The sequence below is a fragment of the Carassius carassius genome, chromosome 12 (genome assembly GCF_963082965.1).
Source record: "Carassius carassius chromosome 12, fCarCar2.1, whole genome shotgun sequence".
In the NCBI taxonomy this organism is placed as follows: Eukaryota; Metazoa; Chordata; class Actinopteri; order Cypriniformes; family Cyprinidae; genus Carassius; species Carassius carassius.
The window spans coordinates 30,836,959-30,854,739 of NC_081766.1; the positions used below are offsets into that span (position 1 = coordinate 30,836,959).

The 17,781-nt window shown below is 35.9% G+C and overlaps 1 protein-coding gene across 3 annotated transcripts in view; it reads left to right on the forward strand.

Moving 5' to 3' along the window:
* The window catches only part of LOC132155216 (cAMP-specific 3',5'-cyclic phosphodiesterase 4B-like), a 58,233-nt gene that overhangs the window by 19,203 nt on the left and 21,249 nt on the right, over positions 1-17,781 (forward strand). The window contains exons 1-5 of one of the 3 annotated variants that reach the window (XM_059564081.1): positions 1,458-1,751; positions 8,862-9,059; positions 10,216-10,252; positions 10,377-10,447; positions 13,868-13,917. In XM_059564081.1, the coding sequence (XP_059420064.1) occupies positions 1,546-1,751; positions 8,862-9,059; positions 10,216-10,252; positions 10,377-10,447; positions 13,868-13,917 (562 nt within the window). In that variant the 5' untranslated portion in view covers positions 1,458-1,545. Of the gene's footprint in view, positions 1-1,457; positions 1,752-8,861; positions 9,060-10,215; positions 10,253-10,376; positions 10,448-13,867; positions 13,918-17,781 lie in introns of those variants that run through there. The other 2 variants (XM_059564079.1, XM_059564080.1) reach the window with 2 other exon arrangements.

A 17,781-nucleotide genomic window follows, 5' to 3' on the forward strand; every position in this document is an offset into this window, starting at 1 on the left:
TAAACATCCTTAAATCAAAATGTATGCATTTGAAGTCTTGTTTTCTGAAAAATTTTACTTAAAAGTGAGTTCATGCATAAAACAAGAACAAATATTTGTCATTAGGGTATGCCAGATTATTATTGAAAAAGGTAAACAAAGTTTAAAATGTGAAACAAAATCAAAGAAGTTTAAGTTTATTTTCATGAAAAATGCACAAAAATACTGAGTGAAAATTTAAAAAGTCAGTGTTTAAGAGTTTCAGTCTGAAACAACAAGAAAATCAAAGCCATAAATCTCAAGTTAGGTTGATACCTAAAAACATTGCTTTAATAAGATTTTGCTTGGATGCAGTACCAGACTTTCTAACATTTTCAAATCATGTCCATGATTTGTGTTTGTGTGTGTGTGTGTGTGTGTGTGTGTGTGTGTGTGTGTGTGTGTGTGTGTGTGTATGTGCTCTTGTTTTTGTGACATATCAGGACACAACTCTGTATAATGACATGGGTATGACACAGGTATTACAAGGAGAGGGTGACTTATGAGGACATAACCCATGTCCCATTTTTCAAAACGCTTGTAAATCATACAGAATGAGTTTTTTTGAGAAAGTAAAAAATGCACAAAGTTTCCTGTGAGGGTTAGGGTTAGGTGTAGGGTTGGTGTAGGGCCATAGAATATACAGTTTGTACAGTATAAAAACCATTATGCCTATGGGATGAACCCACTTTTCACAAAAACAAACGTGTGTGTGTGTGTGTGTGTGTGTGTGTGTGTGTGTGTGTGTGTGTGTGTGTGTGTGTGTGTGTGTGTGTGTGTGTGTGTGTGTGTGTGTGTGTGTGTGTGTTCACATAGCAAGTGCCAAAACCTTTACCAAGTTTCGTACTATTCTGATAAAGTAAAAACTTTTTTAGGTAACATAAAGTAAAACCATTTTTAGGTAAAAAAACTAAACAAAAAAAAAAACTGTTCCTTACAATATTTTTACTTGGTCTTAAAAAGTCAAAACCTGTAGAAACTCTGATTATTATACATGTCATATGTCATCTGTTAATCCTTAAATAATCCTATAAAATAATATTAAATAATTTGACCCATTATGTAACACTGTACAGTGGGTTATGGGATCTCATCTGACTGAAACCACATTAAATCCAGTTTAGGCAGGCTGCATTTACACCTGATTTGGATGAATTGATCAAATGCTGTCAGTCACACTGCTGTTTATACCAAGTATTAACATTAATAAATGTCTCACTTAATGTCACCTCTTCATCCGCACCTGTCTATCCATATCAGGTACATGATCCATCTAAACAGCGCCAAGTAGAATCTCCAAGAACATTCCGGAAAGGCGACTCTTGGGAGGGGAGGGTGCGGTGGGCAGAGGCCTGACAAGTATGCAAGAGGGGAGAATAGAGGGGAGGGGAAAGGGTAGGACTGAAGCAGATAGTGACAAAAAATAAATGTGAAAGAGTCTGGCCTTCACAGAACCTCAGCATACACATCTACAGCCAAACCATTAGATTAAAGGCTTTAACAAAACTCTGCGTATGACTCTTCCTCATGGATTTAAAACAAGATGCTGACATTAGCCCTTTCAGTCAGATGATGGAAATAAGTTTGGACAAGGGCTGTCAATCTGATGTGAAAGAGCTCGCAGCTGGTCCAAGAAACATGCTCCAAAACTGCCCAGGCATGTTTAGAAAGCTGGTGGTGAATAAAACAGTCCGCCAACGCAGACGTTTCACAGTGGCTGTGTCTCATACCTGGTAAGACTCAATGTTTGCAACCTTGTCTGGCTGGATCCTTGCTTTAATTGAGTCTTACTGTGAGTTTTCATTGAAATCAAAACCCCTTCATGAATATATTTGCCACCAGGATCAATAATTGTAATTATTATTATGTCTAAGGAATTTTGTATGATATTTAGTGTTTGTGTTTAAAGCTATTTTTTAAGACAAGCACAATGGGTATGATTCTTTGGTTCAAATTCCTCAATGTTTGTGTAAAACAAAACCCTTTTTATCTTGTCAAAAACATTTCATTTCACAGTGACCCATTACAGTGCATGTCTCTTTAAATGATAATGAACTACTGTTCACCCCTATGTTTGGTGGCATGTTCGGAGGAATCACATTATTACATTTGAATCAAAAAATAATTTGGTTTGATTTGAAGCAACAAGTGAAAAAGCAGCAGCATTGCTAATAATCAGAAATGTTTGTGAAGTGAAATCTTTACCAGAATTTTGTTTTTAAAAAATATTTCTACTGAAGTATTTATCATTGCTTAAAAAAATTATATCTTATATGGTAGGTCTGTCTTTGAAGATCTAATGCATTATTGTTCAAAAACAAATTCTCTGCGGAGAAAATTAATGGGATTTTTACTTCCACAACTCTACTGTGCTCTTTACACTTGGACCAGTAAGCAAGCACTCCTAGCAACTACACAGAAAACCTTAGCAATCATAAAAACTCTAGTTGCACAGTGAGTTTTTTCATGGGCAGGCACTATTCACATTTTCAGAAAACATGAAAAAATCTTTTTTTTTTTTTTTTTTTTAACCGTTGGGTTCTCAAATTCCCTGTAGAGTTTCTGCCCTCCAGATGCCGCTGATGATGATCCTGCACTTTCAGCAGCAACTAGACTCTTGCAATGCTTGCCTATTACCACACACACACATAAGAGGTGATGAGTTGCTAGGCTCTTCTACCAAGGGCTTTGACAGGTTTTAAACCATTCTGAATGTGTTGTCAGACACCCTTTGCAACCCTCTGGCATAACTCCCAATGTCATTTCCCCCAGTTCCTTTTAACCACATCTCTCTGTGGCCTATTATTCTGTCCACTGAGATGCCTTCTCAGTTTGCATTCTTTTATAGTTCTTTTGCATTCTTTCTGTCCAACCCAAAACAGACAATGGATTAGTAGACACTTTTACAACATCTAAGCAATAAAATATTTGCACAGATGTAAATAATTTAATTTAAGCAAGCAAGGAACAAATATAATATATAATTGGAACTGCAACCTATTTCCTTTTTGTTTCATTTTGCTCAGAAAAGTTATTTATATCCATGCTCGGTCACTCAATATAAACTGTCAGATATGGCAATAATGTAAGGACAACTCAACTGGTCCAACAATGGGATCCAACAGTGCACTGTTAAAAATGTATTGTATTTTTACAGGAAAATCCTGGCAACTAATTGCTGTGAATTTACAGCAAGTAATATACAAGAAACATACTGTTGATTTAATACAATAAAAATCTGTGTTTATACAGCAGTGTTGCTGTGATTACAGTAGCATTGATACAGTAAAATGTTGTAGTTTGTATTGTTGTCGTACAATCCTCAACAGTGGTGACAATCCCGAAAAACAGAATTGCAGCAATGCATGCTGGGAGCCATGAACATGTTTTGTATGCTGGCATGAAACATGTCACCATTGTTGTGTTTCATACGCCAAATGTTGATGTCTGTGAGTTTATAAATAACCTAAAACATGTTTTAAACAAAAAGTTAGCAAAGACAATATCAGACATCCCAACCTGCAAAAAGTCATTTCAGGGAGGTATCCCCCCCCCCCCCCCCCCCAAAAGGGAAGGAAATACATCTCAGCTGTAGGTCATCTGAATGGGAGAACTGAGATCTATTGGAGCAGCCTTCCCTGCACTTAGCCTCCCTAACATGTTGTGGTCCCTAAAAGTTATAAAAGCATAAAATATTATTTCTATAAGGTATAGGCCTATGTAATTATTCGTTAATTATGTTTAAAGATGTAGATTACTTTTACTATTTATATAATCTGCTTATACAATTTATGTAAACTGCATTTATTTATTTTCCATTGCAACTTTAAACATGTCTAATGAGTTGTTTTCATGTAGCCTTGGCAACTAGCCTGAATAATATGCAGATGAAATGAAACTTGTCAACTCACCTCAACATGCCTTTTGCAATCATATAACCCCCATGGGCAATGCTTGAGCAAGACTGTCATTATGTTAGACACCTATAAGACAGGGGTACACTTTCGTGTAGTCTGCTGTAAAATGTGTCTTATACTTTTTTTTGTTTTGTGGCTCTCTCCCTCTGCCATGGTGCTCCTGTTTCTAGATAGACATAACTGATTAATTTTGTTCGGGACTCGGGAGAAGAGATAAAAGCCCGCCCACACTGACAATTGATTGGTTGATTTGCAGAAACAGGCCAATCAGGATGCTCTCTGTCTTACATGCGCTTCGCACACACGCACATTAGCACACACACGCAAGGTCTCTCACTCCCTCTGCCTCTCCCTCTCTGCCGTGCGTGCGCTACACGGTTTGAAACACAGTATCTGTTTCGCATGTGCGCTTTTGCTTGCTCGGTATAGATTTTATCTAATTTGCGGGTCTCAGGGAGCCGCTTTCAATATGCGGGAGACTCCCGGAACTTCCGGGAGACTTGGGATGTCTGCAATATTTATACACTGTTAAACCTTAGTGTACGAACCACAACAGTGTTTCAAATTACTTATTTTTATATCAGTTGGTTCACTTAAACCATTTTAGTGCAGTCAGTAGGTTGCTATTAAAACAGACTTGCTGATCTGCTTTATATATGCAGAAATGTTTTCTGAAAACAACTGCAACTGCTGCAGAAAAAAGTATTGCAGCAAAAGTTGAGGGTCAAGAGCACAACTGAAGCAAACCCTGATCTCTATGATGGTGATCTCAAAAAAAATGTTCAATAAGAGATCAAAATCTTAACCTCTGTGAATTCTCAATAAGAACTTCTGTAGATGCATGACAGAAATAAAATCATTCTGGTTAGTATTACTATAAGTGAAGCTGGTAACGCTGTTTGTGGAGTTGTGGCTGAAGAAAGTTGTAGTTTGTGTTCTTATTTCTCTTTCTTTCTTGATTGTTCACAGCAGGTGTTTGAATGACTGAGAGAATGTTGCAGGAACATTTTACTAACCTTAAAATAACATTATACTAATATGGAAACTGGACTTTTTTATGTTAGAAAGAATATGAAAGTTTTAATGCTATCCCACAATGCTTTGTGGTGTCTGTAAAACAATGCTTCTACAGTGTAGTTACAATAATATTACAGGACTGTCCTTCAATTTCCCATCATGCATTTGCATTTACAATAAAAACCATGAATACAGTGTATTGTTGTAAAATGTATTGTAAAATTACATCAATTGCTAACAGTGTGGCTGAAGGTTTAAAGTGAGTAAAGTAATTACATTTCTGTTAAATTCTTTCAACTTTGCTTTATTACAACTCAGATTTGAATAATGGGAATTGTGTAAAGCTATTTAAATTGACCAGCCATGCTTGCTCTTCTTTAAAAGTACTTTATTTAGTCCCTATCAATCTGTATACACTTGAATCACTTAGTCAGTTCATGGCCTAGTCAGTTCATGGCCACTACTATATAAGCCCACCAATCTTTTACGTTCTCTATAGCGTTGGTGATGCCATGGTTTCCCATGTACACTTAGCTACAGTAAAATTACAATGAATTACAACCTATTTAGGTTGGTTGAGCAAAATTCTAAAGGTTACACCAAGATTTCTGACTGAAGTTGATGGGTTAAGTGTAGAAGAGCCTAGCTGGATGGAGAAACCATGCTTTAGAGTTGGAAGGGCAGGGAAGACAAGAAGCTCAGTCTTTGCCAGGTTGAGCTGTAGGTGATATTCTTTCATCCATGCTGAGATGTCCGCCAGGCAGCCTGAGATCCATGCAGCTACCGTTGGATCATCTGGTTGAAATGAAAGATAGAGCTGTGTTTCATCAGCATAGCAACTGTAGGAGAAGCCATGTGCCTGTATGATGGGACCCAGTGATGTTGTGTATATGGAGAAGAGGAGGGGTCCAAGAACTGATCCCTGAGGAACCCCAGTGACAAGTTGATGTGCTTTGGATACCTCCCCTCCCCAAGCCACCCTGAAAGACCTACCAGTGAGATTCAAACCAGCTAAGTGGAATCCCAGTGATGAGTAGGCAGACAGGAGGATCTGATGATTGATAGTGTCAAAAGCAGCAGATAGATCCAGCAGAATAATAACTGATGATTTGGAATCAGCTTTTGCAATCCGCAGGGCTTCCATGACTGACAGTAGTGCAGTCTCCGTTGAATGGCCACTCCTGAAACCTGACTGGTAAGCGTTCAGTTTGTTGTTCTGTCAAGAGACAATGATATCTGGTTGAAAACAACTCTTTTTATGGTTTTTGCTATGAATGGAAGGAGAGAGACAGGTCTGTAGCTATCTATAAGTGAAGTGTTTAATGTAGATTTTTTGAGCAGTGGGGTTACCCGAGCCTTAGTCTCAGCCTCAGACATTACACCCACTGACCGTTGGCTAAACGTCTGATGCATACGGGACACAAAAATGGAAACACTTCAGGAGTGTCGAAGTCGTTGTCAGATTGGTTGAATTCTATAGGATTTCCGCGAGACGTGTGTGTCACGTTCTTAAACGTTCCACCTGGAAACAAAGATACCGTGGCACCAAACCCCCTCACGAAAGAAGAAAGCCATCGTGTTTACAACTGTGATGACGAGAGATTATCAGGATCAACTAAACACTGGATTCACAAAAGTATGTGAAATATTTCAGTCTGATATTCGGTCTGTTATTGTGGCGACATTTCCACACCTCGAAATATGATGATGAACGAAACAAACTGTGATTGGTGGTTTGACGTGGTGAAACGGCCTTATTGATGGGCCTTGGCCAATAAAAGCTGCCATGAATTCAAGACCTTTAGCCGTCAGTCAAGATGAACATCGGATAACCAGGGGTTAGAAGGGGCAGCCCGTGATGGCCTGGAAGAGAGAGGACAATATCATCTAGACAAGAGGTTAAACTAGAGCATAAAGTGTCAGTTGCTGAATTCACATCCAGAGATGAAAAATTGTTAGGTGAGGGAAGAGAGGAGGATACTACGGAGGAAAGATGGAAGTGGGAAAGGGAGCATAGGTTTCATCTAAAAGTAGGGGTTGGTGACAAACAGGTAGCAAAATGTAGTTTAAATGTAATGAAGGAATGGTCAGTGATATGTAGGGGTCTTACCAGAATGTTGTCTGCAATACAATTGTGTGTGTAAATTAAGTCAAGTTGGTTGCCTGATTTGTGCATGCTTGTAGTGGTAAGTCATTTGAGATCGAAAGAAGCAAGGAGTGAATGGAAGTCTGTAGCACAAGGCTTGTACAGATGAATGATTGAAGTCGCCAAAGATTAAAAGTGGACTGCCATCCTCCGGGAATGAGGACAGCAGCCCATCCAGCTCCTCTAGGAAGGTGGATAGAATTTGGCCACGAGGGCAGTAAATCACCACAACCTGGAGTTCTATAGGAGCTGTTACAGTGTTCACATGAGATTCAATTGAGTTATAATTGCATATGGCAGAGTAGGTTGAGTATTTCCAATTGTTAGAAATGAGCAGACCAGTGCCCCCACCCCGGGCCAGCCTGACGGGGGGTGTGAGAGAAAGAGAAATTGTTAGAGAGCGCAGGGAGAGTGTCACACACTGATATGAAAAGACACAGAAAATGGTTTTCAGTATTTGTTTTTTATTGAAGTAAAATTGTCTTTATGGTTCAGCTCCCTTTGTTTTCTTGTTGATGCAGGCAGCTCAATGACCTTCACTTCAAAGCATCAATTTTGACCTGTTCTACACAATTCATTTCTTCCCCATCAGTCTTTTCATATCTGTTCAATGTTGTTTTCCATTAACTCTTGCACTGACTGCAATATATTATTCTCAGTGACTTTCTGTATCTCTCTTTTAAACTCCGACATCCTCCTTTTTTTACCTTTTTGTATTTGAGTTTTTTCCTGTATCTAATTTCATTCAGTGGAGATACACTAACTCAGACAGGCTTGTGTTTTACAGCTTGTCAACATTGTCTAGATCAGCTTGGTTCTGCTTCAGGAACCAGGTTTTGGACTATAAGAGATTAAAGATATGGGAAGCATTTTGTCTCCTTTTAATTTTTTACTCTTTTTCGTCTCTCACAATCTGTCCTTTGCTACTGTTTTCTCTTTTTCAAAGTTATTCAGTCTGTTCCACTTCGTAGTGTATTCTCCTTACGATCCACCCCCTTAGGCTATGTTTACATGACAAAGATGTAGTCAAAAATGGAAAAGTTTTTCCCTTTCATTTTTAAAACGTTTCACGTATACACAACAATGTTTATCAAAATGATTTGCATTTACACATATCCGCGAAAGCAGCCAAGAATGCTGTATTACGTATGCAAGGCAAGTAGTTGGCACTGTCACCTTGTTATTAAACATGACCTGTAGGGAAGTGACAACTATATGTTGTATATGATGTGTCTCTGCTGTTGGTTGTAATATTGCTAAAGTAAATCCACACTTTGCATGAAGAAGCGTTAGCAAACTCTTGAGCAGGAACAACAGTACCATGTACTCCGCCATTGTTGTGTATGTTTGTTAGCACTTGCCTTTAAAATTGACACGTACTGCTCATGTCTACATACCTAACACGTACTATGCATTGCACTTTGAAACCTGTTTTCAAAAATATGCAATTTCAGTCCCCAAAACGCCGTTCTTGTGTAAAAGAACAGGCCAAATGCATAAAACGTTTCCCTTTTTTGACTGAAATCTTTGATGTGTAAATGGCCCCGTAGACAGGAAGAAACCGTCAGACCATTCTGTAAAGTGACAACCACTCATTTGTTTCGTTTTGATGTGCCATTTATGGGTCAGTTTAAACCATGTAAAGAGTATGATTTTCAATGCAGAACTTCACTTGGTTTCTGTTTGCAGACTAACTATTAGTATATGGAGTTGTATTTTATTCGTGTGATCATCATGTTGTCTTTCTGTGTCCACCTGTGTAGTTTGGAGGTGGAGAATGGCCTCTCTATCGGCTGCAATCCACTGGACCAGCAGGCGTCACCGAGCTCCGGTTTGGTCCTTCATCCCAACATGGCCAGTCACGGTCAGCGGCGGGAGTCTTTCCTGTATCGCTCGGACAGCGACTATGACCTCTCGCCCAAATCCACCTCTCGAAACTCCTCCCTTGTCGGAGAACAGCTGTGAGGAAGAACATTTTTTACACCTTTACCGACATTTTATTAGACAAATTCTGGTACAATTAATCAAAAGTGCTCAGTCCTGTTGCAAATCACAGTTTGTTGAAAATAGTTAGCCAGAGGTGATGTGCTTCAAGTGGATTATACTTTTGTATCCATGCATGCTTTTCATTTAATTTTACCCACAACCCCAATGGAATTGGAGGAGCTTATGATTGCAACTTTTATCATTGAGAAATTGGTGGGAAATGCTACAGCAGAATTAACAAATTAATAAATAAGCATCCCAACGAGATAAATCACACATTTATTTGTATTTGTTTTTTTGATGAGGATGAAGTTAAAATCTTTTGTGAAAAAATTATTTATTAATAATTTCTTGTCTTAGCAGAGCATTTAACCCATTGAAATGTTTATTTATTAATTAATGTACTTTTTATTTAAGCAGATTTGCAGTGATGGGATATGAAGTTTGGAATTTACATTTTGTTTTTTTGTTTTTATGTCAGGTTTTAGGACATCTGTGAGAACACTATGAGCACAAGAAAGGCTCTGTAACTTTATCTGCTGTTTTCTGCTGTTAACTTAAAGTGTGCTTTATATATGATTTGATCTCATAGAACATACTAGTTGTTTTATTGTTTTATAAAACAATGTTTTATTTTCTCATCATACGTTTTTTGAGGTCTTCTTTGCCTCCTCTGAGAAATAAAATAGTTCCACAGTCTAACACAGCTTCCAGCACAGTTTAGCTCAATCAGTACACAACTAAATCAGTAAATCAAGGTCTTCAAGTTCACCAGTTAACTAGATCTCCACAAATAGGACTGAGCACTTCTGCAATAAATCATTCAACTCATCGCAGCTGCAGTACAAACAGGACAGAAACTACCGAAGCAATGCAAAAATAATGCATAACATAACCTATTTAAACCTGAGAGATAGTCTGGCCTTGAGATCAAGTATACTGACACACTCAATATATTGACAAGAAGTGAAATGAAGTAACATGAAGTAAACAACAAATACAGTGATTATCTAAATTTGGAATTATTTTGAATCAATTTAGCATGGACAATACAGCAGACAGACTTTTGCATTATGTATGATATTTCTTATTTGTTGATTTTTATTTTTATTTATTTATTTATTTTCTAAGACACAGTGAAGACCTGATAGTCACTCCTTTTGCTCAGGTACGTCTGGCTCTTGCTTTTTGGATTGAAAAAAAAAAAGCTAAAACCAAATTGTGCAATATATTACACGTGTTGACTGTGTCAAGTCTTTTCACATCTTTGTTGTTGTGTTTTTGTTCCACAGGTGCTTTCAAGTCTTCGCACTATTAGGAATAATTTCAGCATCCTGACAAATGTCCAGTGCCCCTCCAGCAAGTAAGTGACTTTTCCAGTACATTTTTTTCATAAAATGTAATGTGAGAAAATACCACAAGAGGTCAGAACTCACTTAATATGAATTTTTTTGTCAGATTAGAGGGATACTACACTAACCTACTGTACTGACCTTTGTCCTTATAATAATAATGGTAGATGTATATTGATTATTATTATTTGCTTGGTTGTTATAACAAAATGTGCAGACACTTTGACTTTCTTAAAAAACGAACTTGGTAAAAAAGTTACTATTAGGGGCGTTTCCTGGACAGAAATTAAGCCTTATCCTAAACTGAAATGGCACTTTAAACTAGGTATAAATTAAAGTCTATGGGCGGCCGAGCATTCTCCGTTTCAGCACCACATCTATGGAATGCTCTACCATCGGAAATGAGAGACTCTCCAACATTAGATTGTTTTAAGAATTCCTTAAATACACATCTTTTTAGAGCTGTTTACTGTAATTGAATGTGATTGTTATTGATTTTATTGCATTTTAGTATTGATGTTCCTCTTGTATACTGTAGCGCGTTGAGTCTAAGAAAAGCGCGTTAGAAATAAAATGTATTATTATTATTATTATTATTAACAGAAATCTGCTTGGTCTAGTCCAGAATTTAATAGGCTGATTTAATGAAGGAAGACAAGAGCTACAGCAGGACTAAATTGAGGCTTAAATTAAACCTACCAGGAGACAGGTTTAACTTCTTTATCAAACATATTGGCACCCTTGGTAAATATGATCAAAGAAGCCTATGAAAGTAAATCTGCACTTTTAATCATCTAGATTTTTTTATTAAAACACACACACACACACACACACACACACACACACACAGAAAACCACAAACTTCCATCAAAGTAAAATGGAGGGAAAGGGTAATCTCCAGTAATCTGGATTTCCCAGGTCCATGTTGATACACTCTCCTCTTCAGTTTTCTAGAGTTCAGATCAGAGGACTGGGATGATCATGGCAGAACCATCATCTTGTGCTCAGTGGCCTATTTTTGTGTTGATTTTGATGGCCTTTTTAGATCATTGTCCTGATGGAAGATCCAAAAAAGGCCCATTATAAAATTTGTAATGTCAGTCAGTCAGGTTTGGATTTTTATTTTTATCTGTTGTTGGAAAATTTTACATTTAGAATTTTTGTAAAAAGTCGTAGTTTCACCAGAATGGTACAAACTTTTATGGCACTAGGTATACGAACACGAAAAAGAATTATGGGCATGATTCGAAAAAGCTAAGTGGTCTTAAAAAAAAATAGTCACAGTCATGGTCTTAGGTCCAAATGACCGACCATAGGAAATAGGAAAACAAATCTAAAATACAGAGTACTTTAATGTGTACAGTCTACAAATCCACCAACTCACACACATGCGGATACACACTTATACGTACACACACACCTACAGTATGAACTGGTGTGACTGTAACACTGCAACTACAGTATGTAAAACAAAATCAATAATTCAACTACAATGCAGTAAAAAAGTCGACAGCAAGGAAGGGGTTATACTCTGAAACATCAAGAGTGTAAAACAGATACATCCATTCACACACACACACACACACACACTCCCAGACACACACACATAGAATTATACATCCTCAAATTAATTGGTATGGCTATAACTATATAGCCAAAATGAGTCAGAAGACTGAAATAAGAGGTTTTTCAGATCAGACCCAGAAGGTTTAAGCTCTGATAAAGCATTCCTGTTCATTTGTATACAATTTTAATGTTTTGTGTAACAAAATGCTTTCCGTGTTCAGGTTTGAATGTAGTAATAATAATGCAAAAACCTTAACTTCAAATCAACATTTAAAACATAGAAAAAACATAACATTTAAAACTTAAAAAATAGAAACCTTGAAAAAGTAGTCTTTGACAATGCCTTAATATACATTTTAAATCCAGACAACTAATTAAAGTAAACAAGTATGTATAAAAACAATTAGGGAATTCACAAGCCTCTCTATAGAGTCCTATACAACATGAAATGACAGATTTTTATTTTTTTTGCTCTCACCAGGAGGTGCTATTCTGCCTTCAAAATCTGGATTTTAAAGGCCTAGTCTGAAATACTCCATTAATTGAAAAATTATTTTTTAAAAATGGGGAATGGGGAAAATGTACCATAATTATTGCATAAATATAAATTAGTGCAATGAAATTATCTCAATACAAAAGAAAAAAATATTATCAAACAAAAATATATTAGACTACATTTCAGGTGTTCGGTCACTTTTGACTGCGAAGACCATGAGTGTGTCCCAAATGAGGAGTGCACAAGGGTTTTAAAGAAACAGCAGTATATTTCATTGTACACATTGAGTACCTTTTCATCCCTGTGTGACCACATAACACAGTCCTGTTTGAAGTTCCAGTAGTGTGTGGCATCTGAATATGCTGGAGGTTTTGTTTTGTTTGTTTTTTGATGAAAACAGAGGATTTTTCTTCAAACCCTCCCAACAAACTTTGTTTTATTTATTTATTGATATTCTGTTTTATTTATTTACTTTCTGACCCCAACACTCATTGCAGAGTCTTTGGACACACAAACTATTTCTTCATGTTGCATTAAGACTATATTCTGTAGGTAGATTTGTAACATTTCCTGTTGATTGGAGCTTCTTAATTATTGTCCTAATGGTGAATAAAGAACATTTTCAATGTTTTAGCTATTTTCTTAATTTTTTTACTTTATTTCTGTTTTTGATAAAGGTCAACAATCTGATGCTTCTGCACATATTTATACCCTTGTGAAACAGGAAGTCATGGCTGGATAATTTTATGTTCCTAGTCACCCTGGTGTGCTAACAAATGGAAATATAGATCTCCAGAGATTATAATCATAATCATTTATAGGGGTAAAAATAATTGTGGCCAATGTGTATGTGATTGTATGTTGAAATGTTGAGAACTGACAACACCTGATTGCAAGAATTCATTAGATACACAGATTAACAGCCATTCCTTTTCTTTTATTCCTCATCTGATCTGTGCAGTTTTTTTTTTCTTGCTTCAAAAAAGTTTCCTCTTGTTCAGTAAAGTGTTTTGTAATTGCAATCTTTTTTTTCTACTGCCATTGTTTCCCCTAGACCTGTTTTAAGCTTTTCTTGGATCATACCATGTTTAATAGGCATCCTCTGACATGCTAATTCAGATTAGCACAGCTGGTTTGAAATTAATCTAGTTTATTTTAGTTCAGGACTCCATAGTCCATGAGTTAGTAATCTGTGTTCCAGAAAGACATTTTTAACTAATCAGCCAACTAAACCCTTTCTGGGAAACCAACCCTAAACGTCTAGCTTCCTAAACTGGTGAATGAATTAGCATTTTCTATTGAATGTTTTACATTTATTTTCCTGCTTTTAATTTACTCATTTGTTTATTTTTCCTGCTTCACTACATAGAAGATCACCAGTCAGCAGTCAGCCGCCGGTGACCAAAGCCAACCTGTCAGGTAAGATCTTCTACATCCGTTCACAGATGTCAAAGTGAAAGTGAAAAAAAGTGAAGTGACATCCAGCCAAGTATGGTGACCCATACTCAGAATTTGTGCTCTGCATTTAACCCATCCGAAGTGCACACACACAGAGCAGTGAACACACACACACACTGTGAACACACACCCGGAGCAGTGGGCAGCCATTTATGCTGCAGCGCCCAGGGAGCAGTCAGGGGTTCGATGCCTTGCTCAAGGGCACCTAAGTCGTGGTATTGAAGGTGGAGAGAGAACTGTACATGCACTCCCCCCACCCACAATTCCTGCTGGCCCGGGACTCGAACTCACAACCTTTCGATTGGGAGTCCGACTCTCTAACCATTAGTCCACGACTTCCCTAAGGAACTTCCCTTACCTTCCCTTATAAAGCTGCAGACCTATAGCTGAATTACTCAACCGCTTCACTTGATGGCTTACAGCATCATGAAGAGGAGACTATGATTTAAGATAGGAATAAATATGAAATGGTAAACAACTTATTAGCTAAGTTGAAAGAGCAATAAAAATGTACTGGAGAAAAGAGAAATGGATTTCAGATGTAAAATGTGTCAAATCTTGTAAAGCCTGTCAAGAATCTTTTCATATTTCACCCCAATTTAGGCAAGGCAAGTTTATTTATATACTGTAGCACATTTCATACACAATGGTAATTCAAAGTGCTTTAAAAGAAAATAAAGTAATGATAATTAAATAGTCACAACAATAAAACAAGGAATTTAAAATTATAATAGAAGTTGAATTAGAATAGAATTAAGTTAAGAATAGAAAATGATTATACATAAAATATAGTGCAATCAGTTCGGACATTGCGCAGTGCTCGTTCAATAAATCCACAGCTAAACTGATATATATATATATATATGTATTTATAAATTGATACTAAAGTCAGTAATCTTTCCGTTTTTATGGAGGGACATATCAAAGGACCCAATAAATACTTTTGAACATGACTCGATTGGGGCTCTTCAGCCCAAGACCAGCCTCATTTTTAACTCAGTATTTTAACAAGTAAATATACAAATAAATAACAAATTGCATACTGAATTTCTTAAGCAACATTCATCAAACAAATTTAGGTTATTAAACATTGTGGGTACATAATGTTATTTGAAGGTTACAAAAACGTTTCTGACAACATTCTTCTACCTTTATATTCACCCAAAATATAATGTTATTTAAATGTTAATTTTTAACATTAAAAGAACGTTAAAATGTCCATGTAAAAATTGTTTTGTGTGTGTGTGTGTGTGTGTGTGTGTGTGTGTGTGAGTGTGTGTGTGTGTGTGTGATTAGAACATTACTTAAAGGTTACAAAAACGTTTCTTAGAACAATCAGGAACAAATAACATCATAAAGGGAACCCGAGGTATTTAGACCTGTATAATATAATGTAAATGAAATATGTAGTATAAAACCCATGACAAAAATTTCAGTTTTTAAAAAATCCACATCAGGGTGGAGACGGAGAGATATGAACCATATATATATACAGTGTTGGGAACGTTACTTTAAAAAAGTAATTAGTTATAGTTACTCACTACTTGTTCCAAAAAGTAACTGAGTTAGTAACTGAATTACTCTATAATAAAAGTAACTCGTTACCAGGGAAAGTAACTATTTGCGTTACTGTAAAAAAAAAAAAAAATAGTTGCTATATGTCAAAGAATTTTTTTTTTTTAGCAGTTTTCACAAGTCAGTTGAAATAAGTAGAACAGACAGGTGTTCGTACATAACTTTCGAGATTTATTGCACGTCAACAGACAGCAAGAGTTTTATCCTGCACTCTTTGTAAGAAAAGTAAGTGTTTTTGGCCACTAGCTTTGTAGATGCGTGTGTCACACATTACATGCACGTTCTTGCCTTTGACTTGTTCAAATATAATAAGAGGAGATGTGACTTGCATAAACACATTTTGGTATACTTTGAAATGTTGCCTTGTAAGAGCAAACTTAATAAAAAAGAAAATGCAACATTGTAACAATGTTACAAAAAGTCCCTATTTTGCAACAAAGCAAATGATCTGCTAAAGTAATTAATGGATGCAAAAATAATTATTCATTATATTTTTGTAAGCATAATGTAAAATATCATTTCTGATTTATTTCCTTTTTAACTGTAGGGTGCAATATGGGCCAGCATGTTCTTGTTCTTTGTGATGAATGAAGCAGCAGGTGTTGTTGGGCTCTTGTGCATGTTTTAAAGACTCCTGAGCACTGTTTGTACAATGGCCACCGCAACTCTCTCCATCTGAGCGGCCTGAAAATCCCAGCGTCTCTGAAGAAGAGAAATGAGGGTGTGAGTGTGTGTTGAGGGGGAAGAATGAAAGTTTGAGTAAGATAACATCTTCGTATGACCTCTTGCACACACACAAACCACAGAGACGCAAGCGTAAATGCAGCACAGCATATAACAAGCTGCGTTTATTGCATGCATGTGTGTGTGCGTTTGTGCGGGTGTGAATAGTCAAGCTTGCGTAAGCGTGCATAATTAAAAAGAGCTGGATTGTGTGTGTCACAGCTCTGTTAATAAAATTCATGAAAGTGTGTGTGAGAAGTTTAAATCTGTCATAAACTGAGTCCAGGTCATATTTCACCCCAAAATCAAAAGAATTTATTAGATATTTTATTTGTAGTATTATTTTAATACTAGATATATTATTTAAAATGCCTACAGGAATTAGAATTATTCACTTATTTTCAAATTATTTAGATGTTGATCAAGGGTTAATGAAGTGTATACTTTTTATTTACAAGAGAAAAACACAAATGATCAAATACACACATGTACTGTTTGGAATTTTAATAAACAATCCCAAAATTTCTACTGCATCACAGCTAATAAAAACATGTTTTAAGAATGTTTTGCATTCAGTTTTCCATTCAGTTATGAAAATATTTTTTTATTAGTTTTTAATACAAGGTTATTTGAGGGTTAAATTAACAGTTTATTCTATCTCTTAACAGTTAAAACACGTTTTGTTTTATTGTTTTTTTTTTATTAAATTATTTCAGATTTTTAGATGTTATAATGTTTTTTAAACATTCAAAACATCCAGTTTTTTTATGTAATATGAACGTTACTACTGGGTTATGTGAATGTTAGAGGAACATTCCATGATATCATTTTGAAATCATTCTGAGAACTTATAAATCAGCATTATGTTCCCTGTTAGTTGACACTTCTAATGCTTAATGATTTTCTGAGAATAATGACATCAGATTTGATGCCATTTTATTTGATGTCATTTCACTGGAATTGAAAAAAAGGAACCGATTGATACTCTTCCAGCTGTTCATCATGGTAGTGTAAGTATTTATGTATTATGGAAGTATTTGTACATGTAAACTTATCATTTAAAAAAAACTGAATCAAATGAGAATTTAATAAAATTGAGAATAATGGAAATTACGATAGCAACTCAAAAGTAAAAGATTATAGTGAGTAGAAAATGGAGAAAAATTTGTTAAATTATCATGAAAATAATGTCAAAATTCTAAAAATTGTAATTTCTTTCTTTTTTTTTTTTTCTTTTTTTCGTGAGTGGTGAGCAGTTTTCTGGTTTATGTTAAGAGAAATAAATCATACTTGTGTAGTAATGTGCCTGGGTCAAAGACGAGACGTCTCATTTTGGTGTCAGCAACAAAAGAATTATTAAAGGGATTTTATATACATTAAACATATTAAATGTAAATAAAGTGTGTACTTTTACTTTAACAACTAACAAATAAAATGTCAAAATATGGGTGAAATAATGCTCCAGTGTCACAGATATATTTATGTAAAAATCAAACATCATATTTATTCTGACCTGTACTTTTTATA